A 23,137-nucleotide genomic window follows, 5' to 3' on the forward strand; every position below is an offset into this window, starting at 1 on the left:
GACCCATTTGAATGCAGAGTTCCAAAGAACAGCAAGGAGAGTAAGAAAGCCTTCCTCAGTGATCAGTGCAAAGAAATAGAGGAAAACAAAAGAATGGGAAAGACTAGAGATATCTTCAAGAAAATTAGAGATACCAAGGGAATATTTCATGCAAAGATGGGCTCGATAAAGGACAGAAATGGTATGGACCTAACAGAAGCAGAAGATATTAAGAAGAGGTGGCAAGAATACACAGAAGAACTATACAAAAAAAGATCTTCATGACCCAGATAATCACAATGGTGTGATCACCAACCTAGAGCTAGACATCCTGGAATGTGAAGTCAAGTGGGCCTTAGGAAGCATCACTATGAACAAAGCTAGTGGATGTGATGGAATTCCAGTTGAGCTATTTCAAATACTAAAAGATGATGCTGTGAAAGTGCTGCACTCAATATGCCAGCAAATTTGGAAAACTCAGCAGTGGCCACAGGACTGGAAAAGGTCAGTTTTCATTCTAATCCCAAAGAAAGACAATGCCAAAGAATGCTCAAACTACCGCACAACTGCACTCATCTCACACGCTAGTAAAGTAATGCTCAAAATTCTCCAAGCCAGGCTTCAACAGTACGTGAATCACGAACTTCCAGACATTCAAGCTGGATTTACAAAAGGCAGAGGAACCAGAGATCAAATTGCCAACATCCACTGGATCATCAAAAAAGCAAGAGAGTTCCAGAAAAATATCTATTTCTGCTTTATTGACTGTGCCAAAGTCTCTGATTGTGTGGACCACAAGAAACTCTGGAAAATTCTGAAAGAGATGGGAATACCAGACTACCTGACCTGCCTCTTGAGAAACCTATATGCAGGTCAGGAAGCAACAGTTAGAACTGAACATGGAACAGACCGGTTCCAAATAGGGGAACGAGTATGTCAAGGCTGTATATTGTCACCCTGTTTATTTAACTTATATGCAGTAAATCATGAGAAACGCTGGGCTGGAGGAAGCACAAGATGCAATCAAGATTGCCAGGAGAAATGTCAATAACCTCAGATGTGCAGATGACACAACCCTTACGGCAGAAAGTGAAGAACTAAAGAGCCTCTTGATGAAAGTGAAAGAGGAAAGTGAAAAAGTTGGTGTAAATCTCAACATTCAGAAAACTAAGATCATGGCATCCAGTCCCTTCACTTCATGGCAAATAGATGGGGAAACAGTGGAAGCAGTGACAGACTTTATTTTGGGGGGGGCACTCCAGAATCACTGCAGATGATGACTGCAGCCATGAAATTAAAAGATGCTTACTCCTTGGAAGGAAAGTTATGACCAACCTAGACAGCATATTTATTAAAAAGCAGAGACATTACTTTACCAACAAAGGTCTGTCTAGTCAAAGCTATGGTTTTTCCAGTAGTCATGTATGGATGTGAGAGTTGGACTATAAAGAAAGCTGAGTGCCAAAGAATTGATGCTTTTGAACTGTGGAGTTGGAGAAGACTCTTGAGAGTGCCTTGGACTGCAAGGAGATCCAACCAGTCCATCCTAAAGGAGATCAGTCCTGAATATTCATTGAAGGACTGATGCTGAAGCTGAAACTCCATTACTTTGGCCACTTGATATGAAGAGCTGACTTATTTGAAAAGTCCCTGATGCTGGGAAAGATTGAGGGCAGGAGGAGAAGGAACAACAGAGGATGAGATGGTTGGATGGCATCACCGACTCAATGGACATGAGTTTGGTTGAACTCCGGGAGTTGGTGATGGACAGAGAGGCCTGGCATGCTGCAGTCCCTGAGGTTGCAAAGAGTTGGACACAACCGAGGGAACTGAACTGAAAAGACAAATATTGATGATTCCTCTTATATGAGGTATCCAAAAGTAGGCAAATTCATAGAAACCAAATATAGAATGGTAGTTACAGGAGGTTGGGGGGTGTGTGTAAAAAGGAGTTGTTGTTTAATAGGTACAGAGTGTTAGATCTGCAAGATGAAAAAGATCTGGAGATCTGTGTCACAACATTGCGAGTACATTACAGCGAACACTGCTGAACTATAAACTTGAACTTGTTAAGACTGTGGATTTTATGTCTTTTCTTTAACCATATACAAAAATAGCAATAACTTATTGCCCCACATTTGCTGTAGATGATAATTAGCTGGCTCATTGCCAAGAAGATAATCAATCCATTGATTTTACCAAAGGCAATGAGACTGACTTCCCCATCATTTTATAAAACATAATTCTAAAGCTCTGGGCGCTCTCGTGCTCCCGGTCCCAGAGTTACTGCTCAATACTTAGATTGGCTATTGGTCCCAGGATTTACATGTACCAGTTACTAATACATCAAAATGGATAAAGTTTAAATCTTCTACACTCTTCATATATCCAAGATCAGAAGCTGAACTGGGACATAAACATGAAACTATCTTGAAAGTGAAAAGTGTTAGTCGCTCAGTCTGTTGTCCAACTCTTCAACCCCATGGACTGTAGCCTGCTAGGCTCTTCTGTCCATAGAATTCTCCAGGCAAGAATACTGGAGTGGGTAGCCATTCCCTTCTCCAGGGGATCTTCCTGACTCAGGGATTGAACTTGGGTCTCCTGCACAGGAGGCAGATTCTTTACCATCTGAGCCACCAGGGAAGCCCAAAAATACTGGAGTGGGTAGCCTATCCCTTCTCCAGTGGATCTTCCCGACCCAGGAATCAAACCAGGGTCTCCTGAACTGTAGGCGGGTTCTTTACCAGCTAAGCCACCAGGGAAGCCCCATAGTAACCATATGTAGCATATAATGATGATTACTCTTTGCTGATCATGCATGTTCCCAGGTAATGTCCTCTGAAATAATCTGGTTCAACACTGAGTACCTATGTATTATCACAGAAGTAATAGAAATGTTTAATGCAATCTAAAGCCAGGTTTCCTGGGCTCTGCCTTTTACTAGCTATGTGACCTGTGACAAGTTACTCAGCCTCTCTGTACCAAATTTTCCTCAACTGCAAAAGATAATGAAAACAGTACCTTTCTACAGAGTTATTGTGAGAACTGAGCTATGTGTAAAACACTTAATTCAAACTGAGTATTGGTGTAAGTTAGGGCTCTTTTACCTTATACCAAGTACAAAGCAGGAAACAAGCCCTTAGAAAAGGTAAAACTAGAAAGTTCTGAGGAACTGGGAGGCCAACTTATACTGGCAGTACCTATTATGGTATATTAACATATCTGATAGCAAATAAATTACCATTAGTTTTCAAAAGGTATTTAGAAAGAGGTCTACTGCTGTATAGAACTTACCTACTTAAAGGCAAGTGCTTTTCCTGAACTATTTCTGCTTGCACTATTTTCACCTGATATTGTCTTTACTTAGCATTGGGTTTTGCTGTAAAACCTGAACAAACTTTTTGGCCAACCCCATATTTTTGACCTCACAAGCAGGCTTTTCTCTCCTACGCCTTTTTGGAGAACCACACGTCGTACCTCTGGGGGTGGGAGAAAGCTCAGAAAGCTCACATTTCTGAAGATCATTACTAAGATGCTGTCATCACAATTAATCAACGAGTGAAAATTTCCCAAAGCCTCTGTGCTTCCCAGTGTAATTCCTTTAGTAGTCTGGGGCTTCCAGAGGTTGTAGCAGCAAAAATTGAAGTGAGGCAAAGTAAACAAACAAACTACTTCCTTGTAGTTTCAAGAAAGAAACTACAAAAATTAACATTTCTAATATTAAAAAATTTCAGTGTTTAGTCTACTATTTTTGTTTTTGCTGTTCTTTTTTTTACTGTGGTAAAAAAATACATAATATAAAATTAATCGTCTTAACCACTTTTAAGTGTACTGTTCATCATATTCATACTTCTGTAAAAGATCTCCAGAACATTTTTATCCTTCAAATCGGAAACTATAGCCCTTTATCAACAGCACTTCCTGTATTCCCTCCCCACAACCTACTCTTTAACTAGGAGAAATCAGAGAAAGGGTAAAAAAGTAACTGTTTATACTCAGTTATTTTTCCAATACTGTTAGTGACAAACTCTGCTACTAAAACTAAGACTTGAGCATCAAACAAAAAGTACCTAAAATCATTACAAATGACAGAACATCTCTAACAATCTCTTAAACACTAAAACAGATTTGTATGCAGTTTTTTTTTTCTGATTATAAGTGAAAAAACAAAATCTTTTTCTGAAATTTGACTTTGCTTTATACCTGCTGAAATTATCTTTGAAACATCAAATTTCTTATTTTTTAAAAAATATTCATTTGGCTGCATCAGGTCTTAGTTGTGGCACATGAGCTAAGTTGCTCCTCGGTCTGTGGGATCTTAGTTCCCTGACCAGGGATCAAATCTGTGTCCCCTAAATTAGAAAGTGGATTCTTAGTCACTGGGGTACCAGGGAAGTTCCTGAAACACTAATTTTCATTCAAAGCAAAGTATTATCACATGTAATACACTGGGATGAAAATACAGAGTGCATTTTAAAGCCAAAAATTAACCTTTAAAGAAGCAGAAGGTGAAGAAGAAGTAAAGAGCCTCTTGATGAAAGTGAAAGAGGAAAGTGAAAAAGTTGGCTTAAAGCTCAACGTTCAGAAAACTAAGATCATGGCATACGGTCCCGTCAGTTCATGGCAAATAGATGGGGAAACAGTGGATACAGTGTCAGACTTTATTTTGGGGGGCTCCAAAGTCACTGCAGATGATGACTGCAGCCATGAAATTAAAAGATGCTTACTCCTTGGAAGGAAAGTTATGACCAACCTAGACAGCATATTAAAAAAGCAGAGACATTACTTTGTCAACAAAGGTCTGTCTAGTCAAGGCTATGGTTTTTCTAGTAGTCATGTATGCATGTGAGAGTTGGACTAAAACGAAAGCTGAGTGCCGAAAAATTGATGCTTTTGAACTGTGGTGTTGGAGAAGACTCTTGAGAGTCTCTTGGACTGCAAGGAGATCCAACCAGTCCATCCTAAAGGAGATCAGTCCTGAGTGTTCATTGGAAGGACTGATGTTGAAGCTGAAAGTCCAATACTTTGGCCACCTGATGCGAAGAGCTGACTCATTTGAAAAGGCCCTGATACTGGGAAAGATTGAGGGCAGGAAGAGAAGGGGACAACAGAGGATGAGATGGTTGGATGGCATCACCGACTCAATGGAGATGAGTTTCGTTGAACTCCGGGAGCTGGTGATGGACAGGGAGGCCTGGTATGCTGCAGTCCACGAGGTTACAAAGAGTTGGACATGACTGAGCAACTGAACTGAACTGAAAGAAATATACTAGCAAAATATACTAACTATTATTATTAGGAAAAAAGGGGGCGACAGAGGATGAGATGGTTGGATGGCATCACCAACTTAGTGGACAAGAATTTGAGCAAACTCTGGGAGATACTGGAGGACAGGGAAGCCTGGCATGCCACAGTCCCTGGGGTTGCAAAGAGTCAGACCTGACTTAGAGACTGAACAATAACACAACTATTATATACACAGTTTTCAAAATATGAGTACAGATTATATAAAAAATTATTACTCAAATCAAACAAAAGGGTCACTAATATTAATAGTTCACAAATTATTTTTACTTATGTCCCTTAAACCCTGAATTACCTTCAAGAATGAGTTACATGTCAAAGTAGTATATTTTCTTGAATTAGCTAAAAAACAGTGAAGATTTAGCATTTACTGAAAAAAAAATAATCAGTGTTCTATTTTCTCCCCCTAATTTATGTTAATTTTTAGAGCTAAGTGAATACAAATATTATGATCAAAAAATTAAATTATGGCACTTAAAAATAACCAGGAGAAAGAATACATAAAATTAAAGAGCAACAGAAAGAAAGTCAACAATAAAATGAAACTTTTTATTTTACAATCTTAAGAGGAATATTTCCTCCTTCAGTAACAGCCTCTCAAGTCATAGAATCAGCATACTGAGGTTTAAAAAACAAGATTCAGTTAAACACTGAGCTGGAGCTAGATGTACTCAGCCAATAATAAATATAACAAATCAACCTAACATGATGCAGATCATCATATACAAATATGATGTTGCCAGCCAATTAGCAATAATAAACGTTGCTTGTTTTGTTTTCTGACAGCTATTCATATTATTCCTGGTCCTACTTAGGACAGAGGAGATAGACTTTTGGCACAGCCGGCAAAACAATGAGAAACGCCATCCCAATTTTCCACCAGTTTGAAAAAGCAAACATGTAAGTCATACACTGAAACCTATCCCTTGTTAAATCAATCGTTCCTACTCCAATCCCTCACTGCAAGCCAGGCCTGCTTTCCTCTAAGGCGCTTCTTTAACACACCGTTGGCATCTATAGCAGACAGGATAAGGAAGGAGTGAGCAGACTGCAATCCCTGAACAACACTCCCTAGTGGCTTCCTCTGCTCCACAGAGTCCTCTTGTTCTAAAACTAAAGAGGGTGTCAGAAAGGTGGAATATTAGAACTAAGTCTCTCAAGGCACTATGCTGACCTTGATGCTCTCGAGTTTCCTTCCAACTCTGTGATCCCTGTGGTTTTGCTCCTTGCATCTTTCCTTCCTATTTTGGCTGAAACTTGGAGAACTGGTCATTTACACAGCAGAGATATTGAGCCTTCTGAGTCAGGCCTTGGGCTGCACCAGGAGCTGTAAGGCATGAAACCCCAGACAGCACACCCTCTCTCAGGGCTCCATCCAGGTTCCCTCACTCAACCAAGAGCTTCGTGGCAGCATTATCAATTCCCAAGAGACGTGGGATAAAGAAAGGGCAGGGGGCCATCACTGCTGCTTTCAGAGCAGATTACACATTGTGAGATAAATGGGAAAACTTGAGTATGGTGAGCATATTATGCCAAGGAATTACACTCAATTTTATTAGGTATGATCATGACATTTGGTTATTTTAGACAATATGTATAAGCGTTGCATACCCAGAAGAAAGGTGGAATGAGATGACGTGATGTCTGAGATCTGGAGAGCTGCTTAAAATTCTTCCACAAAAAGGGAAAAAGAAAAATTTTTTAAATATAAATTTTGTAGCAACTGCTACAAAATCTTAATTTTAGGTTTCTATAAATGTTGAAGCCTTATTCTACTCTTATATATGTCTGAAATCTTTCATCACAAAAGAAATGATAAGTTCCCATTACCCACTTAAGGATTATATTACTTCCAAAGGCTGTATGTGTAACTTTTAAGACTACCTGTATATACAGTAATTTTGCTTATCACTATTTTGGCTTTGGGAAAGAGTTTTCTCCTGGCTTGGTGATATAAAATAGACTCTCTTAACTTATCATCAACAGTTTTTCCAGGGGGAGAGGAGAGTAGACTCTAGTCTTATATACGTATCAACATATACACTTAGACAAGACTCTAGCTTCAATTAAAAAAAAATCAACATAAAAAATAATTCAAAGCAAGAAAATACACAAATCACAGTACTCAAACCTCAACGATCTTCCATGCCAGCCTCTAGCCCTTGGATACTGTTACCACGTGATCTCTATTTGCTTTTGGATACAGACAGAAGTGGCAGGCTCCACTGATACCTGGGAAGTTATGAAACAGAAAAACTGCAAACTCAGAACTCTAGCCTTCCTCCATCAGTCAACAGAGCAGAGGTGTGAGGGCCAAGAGCAAGCTCAAGTTTTCACATCTTTATAGCTGGGATGATTTGCAGCGTTAACTTGATTAGCAGAAGCCCTGGAAAGGCCAGGATAGGCAAAACTACTACTATCGAATGACCAGAGGCAAAGGATTAGACCCACTGAAACTTTGGGTTATATCTTTTGTTCTCACACTATTTAATGATAAATAGACCATGTGGAAAAGAAAGTAAGTGTCATAAATTTTCCTTTATACAAGACTGAATTTAAGCCTAAAACATCTGGGAATTCACAATCCTGTAGTTTAAAATAAGTGGCAAGAATGTACAAAATATCAGGAATTATTCAGAAGAGTCAGTCATGTTTAGCATACATTATAGGCTTAATGACTGAAGATTTCAGCTTGATTTCCTAATCCTTCTATCATATAATATTGCATAATAATGAACACTCAAATGAACTGCTTCAGGCATCACAAGAATCTAAACTGATAATAATGCTTAGAAAAATTATGACTCTTAAGAACTGTGTCCTAATTCTGCAAAACATCATGATCCATAAAGGATTTATGGCCTCACATCCATGGAGGATAACTCTTATTTAATCAAAAGAATCAATGAGTCAGCATACAGATTTCTTCTTAATCTCTTAACATTCCTAGTATGTGAAAGATAAATACCGTGATATATTTTTTGATCAAGTATTTTAAATATATGGAAAACAGAATAAGATAGGTCTATGAACTTGCTATCCAGATGTAATGACTACCAACATTTAATATACTTGAGATTTTTAAGGAAGTAAACATTATGAATGTAAACCACAGCCTTTTCCTTGCTCTGTGGTTCAGTCTTCTCACAAGTCTCTATCTCTGAGCCCTTCTGTTTTATTTAACTCTTCAAACTTCCCCACACTCCTATTTAACACTTCAAACTTACCCCAGCTCACACTCCTTTGTCTCCCAGACCCATCTTTCTCTTTCACAGGAAAATTTCTTGAAGAATCTATACTTCCAATTTCTACTTTCTCTCTCTCTTAATTATTCTGTAACCTACTAAAGCCTGGTTTCTGTTAACTGGACTCCTATGAGATTTCAAAAACCTCATTAATCCGAGGTTATTTTTCAGACCCTACATTACTTGACCTCTTCAGCAACTTCTGACTGAGACTCACAGAGCTGGGTGTCACCCAGGCTGAATGCTGGAGGAAAAGGCACGTGTAGAGGACAGGGAAGCAGTACCTACAGGGAGAGAAGCGGGCGCAGGAGGAAGAGCTGCTCTCAACTAGCGCTTCAGCAAAAGGCGAACTACAGATCTCGAATCACAGTTATAAAAACTCTAGTTGCCATTTTTGTCTTTTCTGAAATTTTTGTCACCAAGGAAGGCAGGACTGGACTTCCCTGGTGGCTCAGACAGTAAAGAACTTGCCTGCAATGCAGGAGACCCAGATTCAATCCCTAGGTTGGGAAGATCCCCTGGAGAAGGAAATGGCAACCCACTCCAGTGTTCTCGCCCAGCGAATCCCATAGACAGAAGAGCCTGGCGGGCTAGAGTCCATGGGATCACAAAGAGTCAGACATGACTGGGTGACTAACAACATATTTGGGACTTTGAAATGGTAAATATTTGTGATGTGTAAAAAAGCATGATACATAACTGTATGATCTTAATTACATAAAAATGGACACTTGGTTGTGTAAATACACAAATGAGACCTAAAAGGATGCATCAGACGGTAAAGTGCTTATGATTCTGGATGACTTTGGTTTTGTTTTGGTTTCCTATTATGCACAGGTTAACTTTCAAGAAATAAATGTGATTTTAAAAACCTTAAAAGAAAACTCTAGAAGACCCCAGATTAATCAAAAGATACATGTATATTCTATTAATATTCTTTTTGCAGACAAAAAGACAATAGGATAAACATCAAGATGCTAACAACAATTAAATTTCTGCATGTAAAGACTACAGGTGGCTTTAATTTTCTTCTTCATTTAATAATACACATTTTGCCAATTTTCTACAAATGAACTTTTTTTTTTAATGAGAAAAAGGCTGCTTTCTTGAAAAATAGCATGGTCTGCATGCCAATTTTCCACGGTAACAAAGAAGGGTGTTGCCAGGGAGATGCAGCTCCACAGAGCACTTGTGAGGAGGAAACCCCAGGGAGCAAGTGGGTGTTGGGAGCCTGAAAGAGGAAAGAAGGGCAGGCTGAGTGCAGGGCATTTTGGAAAAGTCCAGACCATGCAGGAACCAGGCTGGCCGGAGACAACCCCGGAGTTGCCTGGCACTGCTGCGGGCCTTCCAGGCAGCCATCGGTCCTTCCTAGTCTCTCTTCCAGATATTGCAAAGTCTCTCTACTGCTCGAACTCACGTCACTGTGATGCCACCCAAATGAGGTTCCCACTCCCGGCTTGCTGATGTCCCACTCAACACCACGGGGCCGCAGGAATCCTGCTTTGGTGAACACTTAGAACACGGGATGGTCCACTCTCTCAGATGCATACCACCCTCCAGCTAACCCTGACCAGCTCCACTTCCCAGCCCAGACACAGCACCACTTGGCCTCAACACCAGCAGTTCCTGCCCCCATCCTCTGCCTTCTGTATACTCTTCCCTGGCCTAGAGAATATGCTTCCCTCTCCTTATATACCCAGTGACCTCTACCCTTCATAATAAAACCCACTACAGAGCACTCTGAATATTCAGGAAATCAACCCTGAATATTCATTGGAAGGACTCATGCTCAAGCCGAAGCTCCAATACTTTGGGCCTTGATAGCGAAGAACTGATTCACTGGAAAAGACCCTGATGCTGGGAAAGATAGAAGGCAGGATGAGAAGGGGACAACAGAAAATGAGACAGTTGGATGGCATCACCGACTCAATGGACAGAGTTTGAACAAGCTCCGGGAGATGGTGAAGGACAGGGAAGCCTGGTGTGCTGCAGTCCATGGCGTCACAAAGAGTCGGACTGAGTGACTGAACAGCAACAGAGCACTCCTGGTCCCCCAGCTGCTTCCCCTCTGCACAGCCCAGTCATTCCTATGTAACACCTTGTAGCACTTCTTACATGGCGAGACTTATCCCCTAAACACCTCTCCCCACTAAACCGTGAGATGTCAAGTACAGGAAATCCAGAGCCTCATGCATCCAAACCACCACCTAGATATGGAAGGGGCTCAGTAAGTAGTTGATGAGCTAAATAAATGTATCTGTTTTTACTATATAGTTTTATAGATATCTCAGAAATGAGGTTTAAGAGCTGAAAAACAGCTAACTCATACTGGTGCTCTCTAAATGAAACCAATTCAAAGTTTAAGGCCTAACTAAAAAGAAAGTGAAGATTAAACCAAGTATATACTGGGGAAACGGCAAGATTTCTGTCATCTTTAGAGCTGAGAATATAAAACTACATCAATCTGGAATTACCAACCTTACCAAATAGTAATCTGAGGACTACACACTATGCAGGGGGTTTTGTTTCTCCTTTACATAGTGTCTGTTACAATGCAAAAGTAATTCAAACACATATCTTCTCTTTGAAGGCAAATCAGTAAGACTGGCTGATACCCAGGGAACAGGGGAAACTTAAGATCAATGGCAAGAAAACAGAATCTGCGTGTAATTCTCATTTCAACACAGGCTGACTTTCATGGGTGCCTGCCTGATGCCTACGTTGAGTTTACCTGAGCTAAAGTGGGGATTGAATTTTGACCAGTCTGCGTCTGCATGTGAGCAGATTCGCTCTCTGCCACAGAATCTGGTAAACTTCCATCCTGCTGAGAGTCAATTGTTTCCATGGTCATTTGTCTGAAAAGACAATAAAAAGGAAGAAGAATTAAGGCCCTATCTGAAATACCTGTTTTCACCTGGCTTTCTGGTTGATATTCATTTCTATCATCCAATTGTTCTACCTTGTTTTTCAAGAAATAGATTCAGTGGCAAAGCTCTCTAACTCTCCAAATGTAAAGGCACCTTCTCTGCTCACTGGATATGAACAGTATACCAACGGAGCAATGTCCCATGGGAATTAGTTTATTTGAAAATTTTTTAATCTTACAATAAAGTCTCCTTGAAAATTATTTTAAGCTCTCTAGTATAAATTAGTGATAAAGTTAGGTTTTATATTTCACATGAAGTTTAAATATCCTACAACTCTCATGGCCTAATAAACGTGCTTTATACTATGATTTAGTATGAAAGAATTTCCACATTACCTATATTAAATGTGTTCTGATATAAAGATGTGTCTGGCTTTGTCAGCACTAAATAGTTTCTGATTTAAAAAAACCTGTCAAATTGAATCACTCAGAGTGGACCACTTGTCCTGCAGCTCTTCCTTCACTTAAAGAGGAGAATCTAATTTTTCCAGGAAAAACTTGTAAATTCTTATCTTATAATTTCAACTTAGGTTAATAATTTCTATATAGGCCCTTTCTAGACAGAAGGTAAGCCACATTATAATGTTACCCTACTATGAGAACATATAAAATATGCAAACAAAATCAACAAAAAAATTTTTTAAACTTATAGGAACTACTCCCTGCAATTGTGTATCTTTGCAATCGTTAATAATATAGTGTGTTTTTTTCACCTCAGTAGCCTAAATATATATCCCGAAAGTATGCAGGCAACTTAGAACTTTAAATTGAAATGTCCAGACGTTTTTTCCAGATTGAATTCTTCTGCATTTCAAGAGGCGTCACTTGAATCCAAGTCTTCTGTTCTCAAAGCTGTCTGCCGTAGCCTGCACTACACCTAGAGTGACTTCTCTCTATTCAGACAGTTTAATGCTTACAACTGACCGTGACAGTTTAGAGCAATTATGAAAATCTAGAGTCTACTCTGGAAAGACATCTTTCCCTCAATGTTCCCCAATTCTTTTATTTCTTATTATTTCCCAGCATGGACTTTCTAATTCTAGGTAAGCAGAGGCCATCCCCCTGCAAAAACTGCCAATTCCTGAGGTTCCACTTTTGCTTGTGAGCAGTTTCCAAGGAGAATACCTAGAACATTTGATTCTGCAGGATATGAAAAGGTATTATCTGGGCAAAGAGTGTAAGAGGAAAAACGCTTGGTCAGAGTTTAAAATATCTGGGATTCAAAGGGTTTCTTGGCCGCAGAACTTTCTCTGATGCTTGACTATTCCAGTTGGACTTGGGAAGGATGATGCAGATGCAGTCAACAGCATTTTCCAAAAGAACCATCCCACACCCTTTTCCAACAAAGCAAGTCCTAGCAGAAATGGTTTGGAAAGATTGTGAGAAACGTTGTCTTATGCTTCTTCTTACACCTTTATTAAAAGCTCTTCAGGTTCTGTCAAGAACTTGAGTCTCCACTCAAACATTACCCTCTGAAAGGCCTTCCCCCTTTCAGAAACATTCCTTTAGCACCATCTACATGACATACCCTGAGAATACAAAAGTCACGGTCCTTGCTCTCAAGGACACCGTTCTCCACTTGGGCCTTAGTTTCTCCAAAAGTCCTCGGACAACCTGTCTTAGAATTGACAAACACACTTGTAAAGGGGAAAAAAAGCAGATTCCCAGGCTCGATCCCAAACCTACTGATTCAAACTTTCTAAGGGGTCTAATTTTTATATCTAAGAGATTCTGATAGCTATTAAAATTTGAGAACAACTTAGCTTATTGGTAAATGATATTGATTAGACCCGTAATGAACACAAATTGTGTGAGGGGTGCTATGTATGACATGCTAGGAGAAACACAGGAAAACTGAAATAGGCCTGAGGATGGGGCCATATGAGTTGTATGCTGAAGGAGGAGAGGGTAGAAAAGATCAGGACAACCAAGAGAGGAAGGAAAATACAGAGCACGTTTGGAAGACAGAGTAGCTGACCGGAGCAGACAATCCGGTGAGGCGTACAGGAGCCTGCTAGTTTTCATCCTTAACAACTTCTAAAGGGCAATATAGTCAGTTCTTCTTATAGAGGTGAGGGAAAGGAGACATAAAGAGGTTTAGAATCTGATTTTCGACAAAGGGATTGAGTGGCAAAGCTGAGTTTCGAACCGAGGTCTTTTCCCAAAGCATATTCTCAATGACCAAACCAAACTGCCATTCAATCTCTCTCACAACATGAGCTCACTTTATCGTTACAGCCTCACCTCCAGTCACTCCATTCCTTCCCACATTCTGCAATCCAGCCTCCTTACGAGCCATGTCTTTGGTTGAATACACATCTTATTTCCCCAGTTTTAATTTCCTGTATCTGTACTTCTCTCTTCCTCAGATGCCCTTTGTCCAACGGGCACATTTCTACTCATTCTTCAAAGTCTAGATCAAGGATACCATCTTTAAAAAGTCTATTCTGATAGCCTTGGGCAGAATGATTCTGTCCTGAGTTCCCAAAGCATCTTGTGCAATCCCTCCATTTCAGCACTTGTCTAGCATGTTCATCTGTCCACAAAGTTCTAGCAATAGTGTGAGGAACAGACACAACATTTTAGATTTCAATGTATTCCCAGTGCCTAGAATAGAATCTACCATAATCGTTAAGTGAGGGAATTAATTAATCAACTATTCCAGAAGACTATATGACTGTCAGGGGTTACTAAAATAATAATAACAAGGTTCAGAGAGATTCGGTGTCTTGCTCCAGGGCTCACAGAAGACTGAATGATAGAGGGTGAACAGGAGGTCCAGTGTTTGTGACTCCAGGGTTCCTCCCACAGCTGGTACCCTGAGCAGTATTCCCGTCTAGATACCTCTTACAAAAACGGTGTGCTTCTTGGTATGCTGCCACTGGTGTCACAGTCTTCACTCAGATGGGATGTAAAGACTCTAATTTTATCCCATTTTATTCTCCTGGAGTGCCTTGTACAAGGCCCGGTACATGTCATTCAGTCCAACTTTGTTACTAAATCAATTTATTTGAAAGTAAAAATCTACAGAAGAGCAGGTCAGTACTACCAATTTATACAGCCTGTCATCTTCAAATAAGTTCATTCTGCTGATCTATAACCAACTCCTCTCCAGTACAGCCTCCTAAACCCACTAAAAGCCAACCCCAGACCAAGACTCAGGGGAGAAGATTCAGCTAACACTGGAGTGCTCAACATGGATCAGTCACTGTACTGGGCATTTTCAGACACTAACCCAGCAGGAAATAAAGGGCCCAGACGTCAGATGGAAATGACACGTATCAACACTAATATCTGTAAGTCAGTCTCAGCTAGTTCCAAAGGAATTTGTTTACCAAGTGTAAGAGAGAGACCCATTTTAATCTTGCACTGTTCACTTACCTACTTTACAGCAAAAATTAAAGAGGTGAATCATACAATATTTTCCCCCAAATCTCACTTTTCTATACCAAATTTTAAACACAGTTGTACTAGTATTAATAATCTGTATATTAATTAATTATATAATATTTCAATTTTAAATACAAATGAGAAAAAGACCAATTAGGAAATAGAAATTACAGAATATTTAAAAATAAACACATACAAAATGATAAAAACAGACACAAAGTTAAAAGTCCATTAAGCACTATAATCTACAAGTAAGCAAAATACTGGGAAACATTTGGTTCTACAATTCTAAAGAACAGATAAGGATTTGCTAACACAGGCATATTTAAACTTATAAATGATTAATGGTACTAGCAACATTCTTATGAAAGTTAAATATTTCTTCTGAAATCTTTATTAGCAAACCATTCTCTTCTTCAGTAGAAAAGTAAATGTTATCCCAACATGTTTTGAAAAATTGGGATCCATCTTAATAAATATTAATATAACCATTGTTTTAAAAGAACAGGATCCACTCAGTTGCACAATTTTCAAAGTCTTCTAGGGCGAACTACCTTTACTGCGGGTAGCCTTGTATTTGCGGGTTACTCTGTTATTTTCTAGGTTTTTAGTAGAACATCTATGTCTTATTTCAAAAACTCCCCAAAATACTCAACTACAGCAAACAGTACAGTACTGTTTATATATGATTTATATAACACACTTTGAAGAAATGAATACAAAGCAGTACAGTTGTAAAAATTATGTTTTTATAATTATAGAAATATAGAGATAATTAATGACCAAAGTTATCCTGGCATACCTATGTACCACGCACACACAAGATATTTAAAAAGAAGGAAAAATGAGAAGAAAAAGGAAAAACATTTTTGAAAAATTCTATCCCAGGTACCCAGGAAGATATTCTTAAAAGAAAGGAAGAAAAGAAAAAGAAACAAACAAAGACATACAAGCCAAAAATATCTAAGTGAAAAATAAGTTTCCTAGTTATAATTAAAGTATACAATTAATAACTTTAAAAATCTTAGTTGTATCCAATTTGCAAAGACAAATTATACTGCAGAGCAACTATATTTATCCATCAAAACTTTTTTACCTGCTTAAAAAACAGAACCCAGCAACGAAAGGAAAAATGATTAAAGTTGTTTTTATTATCTCTTTTTAAGTAGTTTTATTAAAACTGTCATGAAAAATTCATTTTCTTTTCACTGCTAGACCCAACTGATGAACCAGAATGTCTCTGAAAATAACTAAAAGACAATCTGAAAAATAATATTTGGATTTCCAGAAAACATTGGTAGAGATGTGCTGTTTTACAACTTTAGGTACAGGTGTTGACTAAAGGCAAGAATAAAAATGAAAACTCTGTCCACTTCCATATATATCATCTCCTTTCTAACTGAAAAGGTCACCACTTAGAACGAGCTGACCATGAATGACCACTCAACTCCTATGATGCCTAGCACAACTCATGGTAGAAGACAAACTCCCTAATTGAACAGCTGAGCAATTTGGGTACATACTATTATAGTTTTATTAAAAAATATATATATATATACATATATATACACACCAGGCAAGAGTACTGGAGTGGGGTGCCATCGCCTTCTCCACACACACACATATACATACACAAACACATATATGTATATATACACACCATTAATTTATCCATTTTAACTTAAGCTAAGTAGAACTTTCAAAAGAATAGAAAAATAACATATCCACCTACCTTAGATTTGTCTTCATATATTTTTTCCTGCCACATTTGCTCATTATTAAGACATTAATAATCAATGCTTTGCTCCTTCCTGCTTTCTTCTTTATTTATCCTGCAGTAAATTATAATGTTGAATTGGGGGATCGTAAGATTTTATTTAAAAAAAATTAAAATCTCACAACTACAGCAAAATACCCTAGTTTCATAAAACTAAAAAAAAAAAAGCATAGAAAGCTGCTGAAAATGTATTTTTTTTTTCAAACTTACTCCTACCCAATTTTCTCATCTTTGGAGGAAAAAAATTTTCAGAAAAATTAAATTGTATGCTATTTACCAGATGATTTCCTATTGAACAGAGCAGTGCTACTTGAATCATTTAATACACATTGCAACGTGCTTCTATCAGCTCTATTTTATGATAATAAACATTTAATAAACTGAATGAATTATAGTTTTCTCAAATTTCATTTCACTGAAACAAATTTGTCAACTGTTTTTCATATACCTTAACTTCAAAACTGGGTTTTGTTAAAAAATTTTAACTCCAAACAAAATAGTAATTTTTCCTTTAAAATCTCCTCTGACAGCCTTCAATCTATTTTAAAAAGCTGTTTTAGACACTGTAGAAATTAAACTCCTTTTTTTTACTAATATCTCTTTAAAATGTACATTTGACATGCTGCTGCTGCTGTGGAGTGCTCAGTTGTGTCTGACTCTGCAGCCCCATGGACTGTAGCCTGCCAGGCTCCTCTGTCCATGGAATGCTCCAGGCAAAAATACTAGGGTGCGTTGCCATTTCCTTTTCCAGGGGATCTTCCTCACTCAGGGATCGAACCTGCATCTTTTGTGTCTCCTGCACTGGCAGGTGGATTCTCTACCAATGCACCACCAGGGAAGCCCTCGACATGCTGAATGAAATAAAATCGACAAAGAAAAAGACCAAAGGAGGGCAGCGAGCTCTCAATTTATTTTAGATTTGAAAGGACAAACACTGGCATTCCTAAGTTTCTTCCGGGCGCCTATGCCAGCAATGGGTGCTCTGCCACAAACAGGCTATTTTCAGGGCTCCCTCATAATGGTCCCTTTATAAAGATGTTACACCATCTCACCCAATTTGGAAACTGAGTTGGCAGTCAGGTGTGCTACCCCTCACTAGGGGCACTAGGACAATGATTATTGTTACCACCTGCCCCCAATCTACAATAGAGATGAGAAAAGGTAGGGCATTTGAACCAAACCCCCCACCCCCACCCCGCCCTGACCCCAACCCCAGGATTCCCTGGTGGGTCAGTTGGTAAAAGAATCCGCCTGCAGTGCAGGAGATTGCCGGCAATACAGGAAACCAAGGTTCGATCCCTGGGTCAGGAAGATCCTCCTGCAGAAGAAAATGGCAACCCACTCCAGCACTTTTATTTTTTAATTGAAGGATAATTGCTTTACAGAATTCTGTCGTTTTCTGTCAAACCTCAACATGAATCAGCCATCAGTTCATTCAGTTCAGTCGCTCAGTAGTGTCCGACTCTTTGCAACCCCATGAATCGCAGCATGCCAGGCCTCCATGTCCATCACCAACTCCCGGAGTTCACTCAAACTCACATCCATCGAGTCGGTGATGCCATCCAGCCATCCTATCCTCTGACGTCCCCTTCTCCTCCTGCCCCCAATCCCTCCCAGCATCAGAGTCTTTTCCAATGAGTCAACTCATCACATGAGGTGGCCAAAGTACTGGAGTTTCAGCTTTAGCATCATCAGTTCTTCCAAAGAACACCCAGGACTGATCTCCTTTAGAATGGACTGGTTGGATCTCCTTGCAGTCCAAGGAACTCTCAAGAGTCTTCTCCAGCACCACAGTTCAAAAGCATCAATTCTTCAGTGCTCAGCTTTCTTCACAGTCCAACTCTCACATCCATACATGACCACTGGAAAAACCATAACCTTGACTAGACGGACTTTTGTTGGCAAAGTAATGTCTCTGCTTTTGAATATGCTATCTAGGTTGGTCATAACTTTCCTTTCCAAGGAGTAAGCATCTTTTAATTTCATGGCTGCAATCACCATCTGCAGTGATTTTGGAGTCCCAAAAAATAAAATCTGACACTGTGTCCACTGTTTCCCCATCTATTTCCCATGAAGTGTTGGGACTAGATGCCATGATCTTCGTTTTCTGAATGTTGAGCTTTAAGCCAACTTGTTCACTCTCCTCTTTCACTTTCATCAAGAGGCTTTTTAGTTCCTCTTCACTTTCTGCCATAAGGATGGTGTCCTCTGCATATCTGAGGTTATTGATATTTCTCCCAGCAATCTTGACTCCAGCTTGTGCTTCTTCCAGCCCAGTGTTTCTCATGATGTACTCTGCATAGAAGTTAAATAAGCAAGGTGACAATATACAGCCTTGACGCACTCCTTTTCCTATTTGGAACCAGTCTGTTGTTCCATGTCCAGTTCTAACTGTTGCTTCCTGACCTGCATATAGGTTTCTCAAGAGGCAGGTCAGGTGGCCTGGTATTCCAATCTCTTTCAGAATTTTCCAGTTTATTGTGATCCACACAGTCAAAGGCTTTGGCATAGTCAATAAAGCAGAAACAGATTATATAAAACCCATTCTCCTTATTGATCAATTGAAGCAATGTAGGAGAAGAAGATGGCATCCCACTCCTGTACTCTTGCCTGGAAAATCCCATGGACGGAAAAGCCTGGTAGGCTACAGTCCATGGGGTCCCAGAGAGGACATGACTGAGCAACCTCACTTTCACTTTTCACTTTCATGCATTGGAGAAGGAAATGGCAACCCACTCCAGTGTTCTTGCCTGGAGAATCCCAGGGACAGGGGAGCCTGGTGGGCTGCCGACTATGGGGTCACACAGAGTTGGACACGACTGAAGTGACTTAGCAGCAGCAGCAAGTGGGAAGATCATAGGGGTGATGTCACCGAGGGCGGTGCTTCCTAGAGATCTTTAGAGCCGCCATGGCCCGTACTGGAATTTCTTCCTCCTGGGGTCCTTGTTGTCCCGTCTCCATTTTGAAGGCCAGGGGCCCCCTTGGGTCAAATCTTCCTAAGAGGAAGCCATGTGAATTCGTTGGATCCATCGGCCTCAATAGGCCCTGGGGTCACTCCGTCCGAAAATCTGCCTACATGTACCAGGTCCCTGTTCTGGGCGCCACTTGTTGAGGTCCTTTAATAGACCGGAACCTGGTGGTCCGGAGTCGACAATAAGAAAGTAAAGGAGAGAAAGAGGCTGATATTCCATGGTTTACACAGAAAGCCAATAAAGCCCCTGCACGGGGCTTGCTCTGTTCATGAAGGCCTCAGGCGTCCTCTCAATGGGGTGAAGGCGCAGAGCACCTTCTCAAGAGGGTCTTAGAAGCCCGGGCAGGAAAGTGAACTCAGAGAGACTCTGCACTCCAGGGGATCAGCCTGAAAAAGAAAGGGAGGGAGAGAGGGAAAGAGAGAGAGAGAGAGAGAAAGACATGGGGACCAGAGCTCTGATGGAGCAAAGGTCAGCAATGATCTTTAGTCTCTATCTTCCTTAATACACCTACAGCATTTCCTACTCACCAAACTTTGTCCTCCTTGAACTCTTCAGGGCACCACAGTCAAGTCCCTTCCAAGTTATCCAGTCCTTTGCCCCAGCCTCCTTTGGCCCACTCTTTATGGGTTGGTGTTTCCATGCTCCCAGTCACAAAAACCGCCACACCCTCCAAGACTGCTTCATCCCTGTTAGATGAGTCTCAAATTTCACCTCCAGCCTGACCCCTCTATGGTCGAATGCTCAGGAGTATCCGATTCTTTTGAAACGCCATGGAAGCTCCTCTGTGCATGGGATTTCCCAGGCAAGAATACTGGAGAGGGTAGCCTTTTCCTCCTCCAGGGGAATCGTTCTGACCCAGGGATCGAACCTTTGTCTCTTGTATTGGCAGTACCACCAGTGCCATCTGGGCCTGTATGTATCTGCCTATTTGACATCTCTCAACAGTTTGTTCACAGATCCTCAAGCCTGAAATATTTAAAACTAACCTCAACTCCTTTGCTCTACATCTCCCTTCCTGCTATACTTTTCATCTCAGTTGGAGACTGATGTCACCATGGCCTCATGCACCGTATTTGGGCATCCTCTGCCTTTACTCCGCTTCCTTTGTCTGTCCCCAGTTCCTGAGGAGGCAGTGCGGTCTAATGGTCATACACAGCAGCACAGTGTGCGATATCCACAGCACAGCACAGCACTGCAGGCTGATCTGCGTGTCAACTTGAGTTCTAGCCCTTATTGGACTATGGTTTTTGCAAGAAAGACAAAACTGAAGTCCCACCACAATTAGCATGGTCAAAATGAAAAGAATGTGGAATAAAAGGGCAGTGCACCTCTAACGGAAGCAAGAAAAGAGAGAACACAGGAATGAATAATCTGTTTCTTGGGCTGTGGTTTAAGAAAGATTTTAGCTCTTTGGGAAAGTAGGAGACCCTCACAGGTTAACTATGATTTAAGTAGCAAGAGTAAGGTTTAGAAGAAGATAGGAGAAGACTATGAAGTTCATAAGGTAAAGCTGGTTCTTCTCAACCAAGTCAATTAAAAAGTTGGGGAAGGGCAGCCTAGCTAGAAAAGAGAAGTACGGTTGACCTTTAAACAACGCAGGATTGAAACAACATGGGTCCACCTATATACGGATTCTTTTCAATAAATATATTGGAAATTTGGGGGAAACAGGCAACAATTTGAAAAAACTCTCAGGTGAAACTCATAGCCTACAAATATTGAAAATATTTTTTAAGAAAAGGTATGTCACGAATGCATAAAATATACAGAGATTCTAATCTAGCTGAACATAGGCATAAGGTGAGTGGTAGGCACTTAATACAGCGTGTTAGTTTTCTTACTCTTTCATAACTTTCAGAGGGTTACATGACCATACAGTATGCCTCACTCTCATAATTGGAGAAACTGTCATGATAGGTGAGTGTTTTGATTTTTTAATGTAACAATGTTTCCAATACTGTATTATAAATGGCTGTAATATTATATGTCATAAATTTCTATAATGATTCATTCATTAATGTATAGCCTAGGCTACTGTGCCACTGTCAATGCATGAATCATTATATCTATAAATGAAACAAAATTTCTTTTCATATTATCTTTTCATTTTTGATGTCTAGTGTTAGGAATACATATAACAGCTACAGTGTTTTGTTATCACCTAAGATGGTATTGATGTACTGACAAATGATTCATCTTGTCAATATATAGTACTGATAAATACAGTACAGTCCTATAAATGTTTCTCTTCCTTATGGTTTTCTTGATAACATTTTCTTTTCTCTAGCTTCTTTATTGTAAGAATATAGTATACAATACAAATAACATACAAAATACATTTCAATTGACTGTTTATGTTATTGGTGAGGTTTCTGGTCAATAATAGGCTATTAGCAGTTAAGTTTTAGGGGAGTCAAAAAGTATATGGGAATATTCAGGGGTTAGTGCCTCTAACCCCCATGTTGTTCAAGAGTCAACTTCAATTACCAAAAGCCATATATGTGAAGTTGACAGGGATGATCCTATGATTATTATGTATTTTTAGGTGAAGATGAGTACAGGAAAAACAAAAAATACAGTAGTAACAGGAAATCATGCCACTTTTAACTTTTTGTAATTTTTGTGAAGCAAAATTAGAATAACCTTCAAATAACAATTTTTACACTTCTCTGTAAAAATATAAGTGGTCAGGAATAGTTTTTATAAATAATTATTTGAAACACTTGCAAATACTGTCTTTACTACTTTGAACATGAATCACTCAGAAAATCAAGCAGCATTCTAATACAGATTCAAGACCACCCAGTTTAATTGCTTCAGATACCTATTATGCGTGCGTGTATGCATGCTCAGTCACTCAGTTGTGTGCGATCCCATGGGCTGCAGGCTGCCAGGCTCCCCCTTCTCCATGGAGTTTCTCAGGCAAGGATACTGGACTGGGTTGCCATTTCCTCCTCCAGGGGATCTTCTCAGCCTAGAGACTGAACCCATGTCTCCTGCATCTCCTGCATCAGCAGGCAGATTCTTTACCACTGAGCCACCTCAGATAACTATTATGATTGAAGAAATATTAACTCTTTACTAAAATCACCAAAGGATTAAAAATTATTCAAGCATCTCATTCTCAATTCATTCCCCCCTGGTGCCTGCTTTTGTCTATTTCAGTCAATGAACAGCAGATCTGCTGCTAAGGAGGAAATGAAAAATGAAATTCAAATAATCATGGCCTACTTCCTTGTCTCCAAGTCCCCATTCCCTGCTCCAGCTCCAATTCATGAAAGGAAACAAAACTTTCAGTCTTTTGGGGAAGTTATTGCTTGACTAATAATCACTGTAGGGTTTTTCAACAGCATGCTCCATTGCTGCACTTTAGGTATATTTCAAAAACACTTACCTACATTTAAAGTACAACTGCATTGACCACTAACTAGTAAATTTGGGAAAGAGTAGGTAAGACACTGGAATTAGCTAAAGTTTATAGAAATGAATTTCAATGTTGTGATACTCAGGTTGGTCCTATCTTGTGTATACGAACAAAATTAGT

At 39.7% G+C, this 23,137-nt stretch overlaps 1 protein-coding gene across 3 annotated transcripts in view; it reads right to left on the minus strand.

Annotated features, from left to right (window-relative positions):
- CREM (cAMP responsive element modulator) overlaps positions 1-23,137 on the minus strand; it is a 66,422-nt gene that overhangs the window by 39,408 nt on the left and 3,877 nt on the right. For all 3 annotated transcript variants that reach the window (XM_052651348.1, XM_052651350.1, XM_052651349.1), the window contains exons 2-3: positions 16,577-16,676; positions 11,260-11,383 (exon numbers count right to left, since the gene is read on the minus strand). In XM_052651348.1, the coding sequence (XP_052507308.1) occupies positions 11,260-11,383; positions 16,577-16,620 (168 nt within the window). In that variant the 5' untranslated portion in view covers positions 16,621-16,676. The remainder of the gene's footprint in view (positions 1-11,259; positions 11,384-16,576; positions 16,677-23,137) is intronic.

This window comes from Budorcas taxicolor, chromosome 13, assembly GCF_023091745.1.
Source record: "Budorcas taxicolor isolate Tak-1 chromosome 13, Takin1.1, whole genome shotgun sequence".
In the NCBI taxonomy this organism is placed as follows: Eukaryota; Metazoa; Chordata; class Mammalia; order Artiodactyla; family Bovidae; genus Budorcas; species Budorcas taxicolor.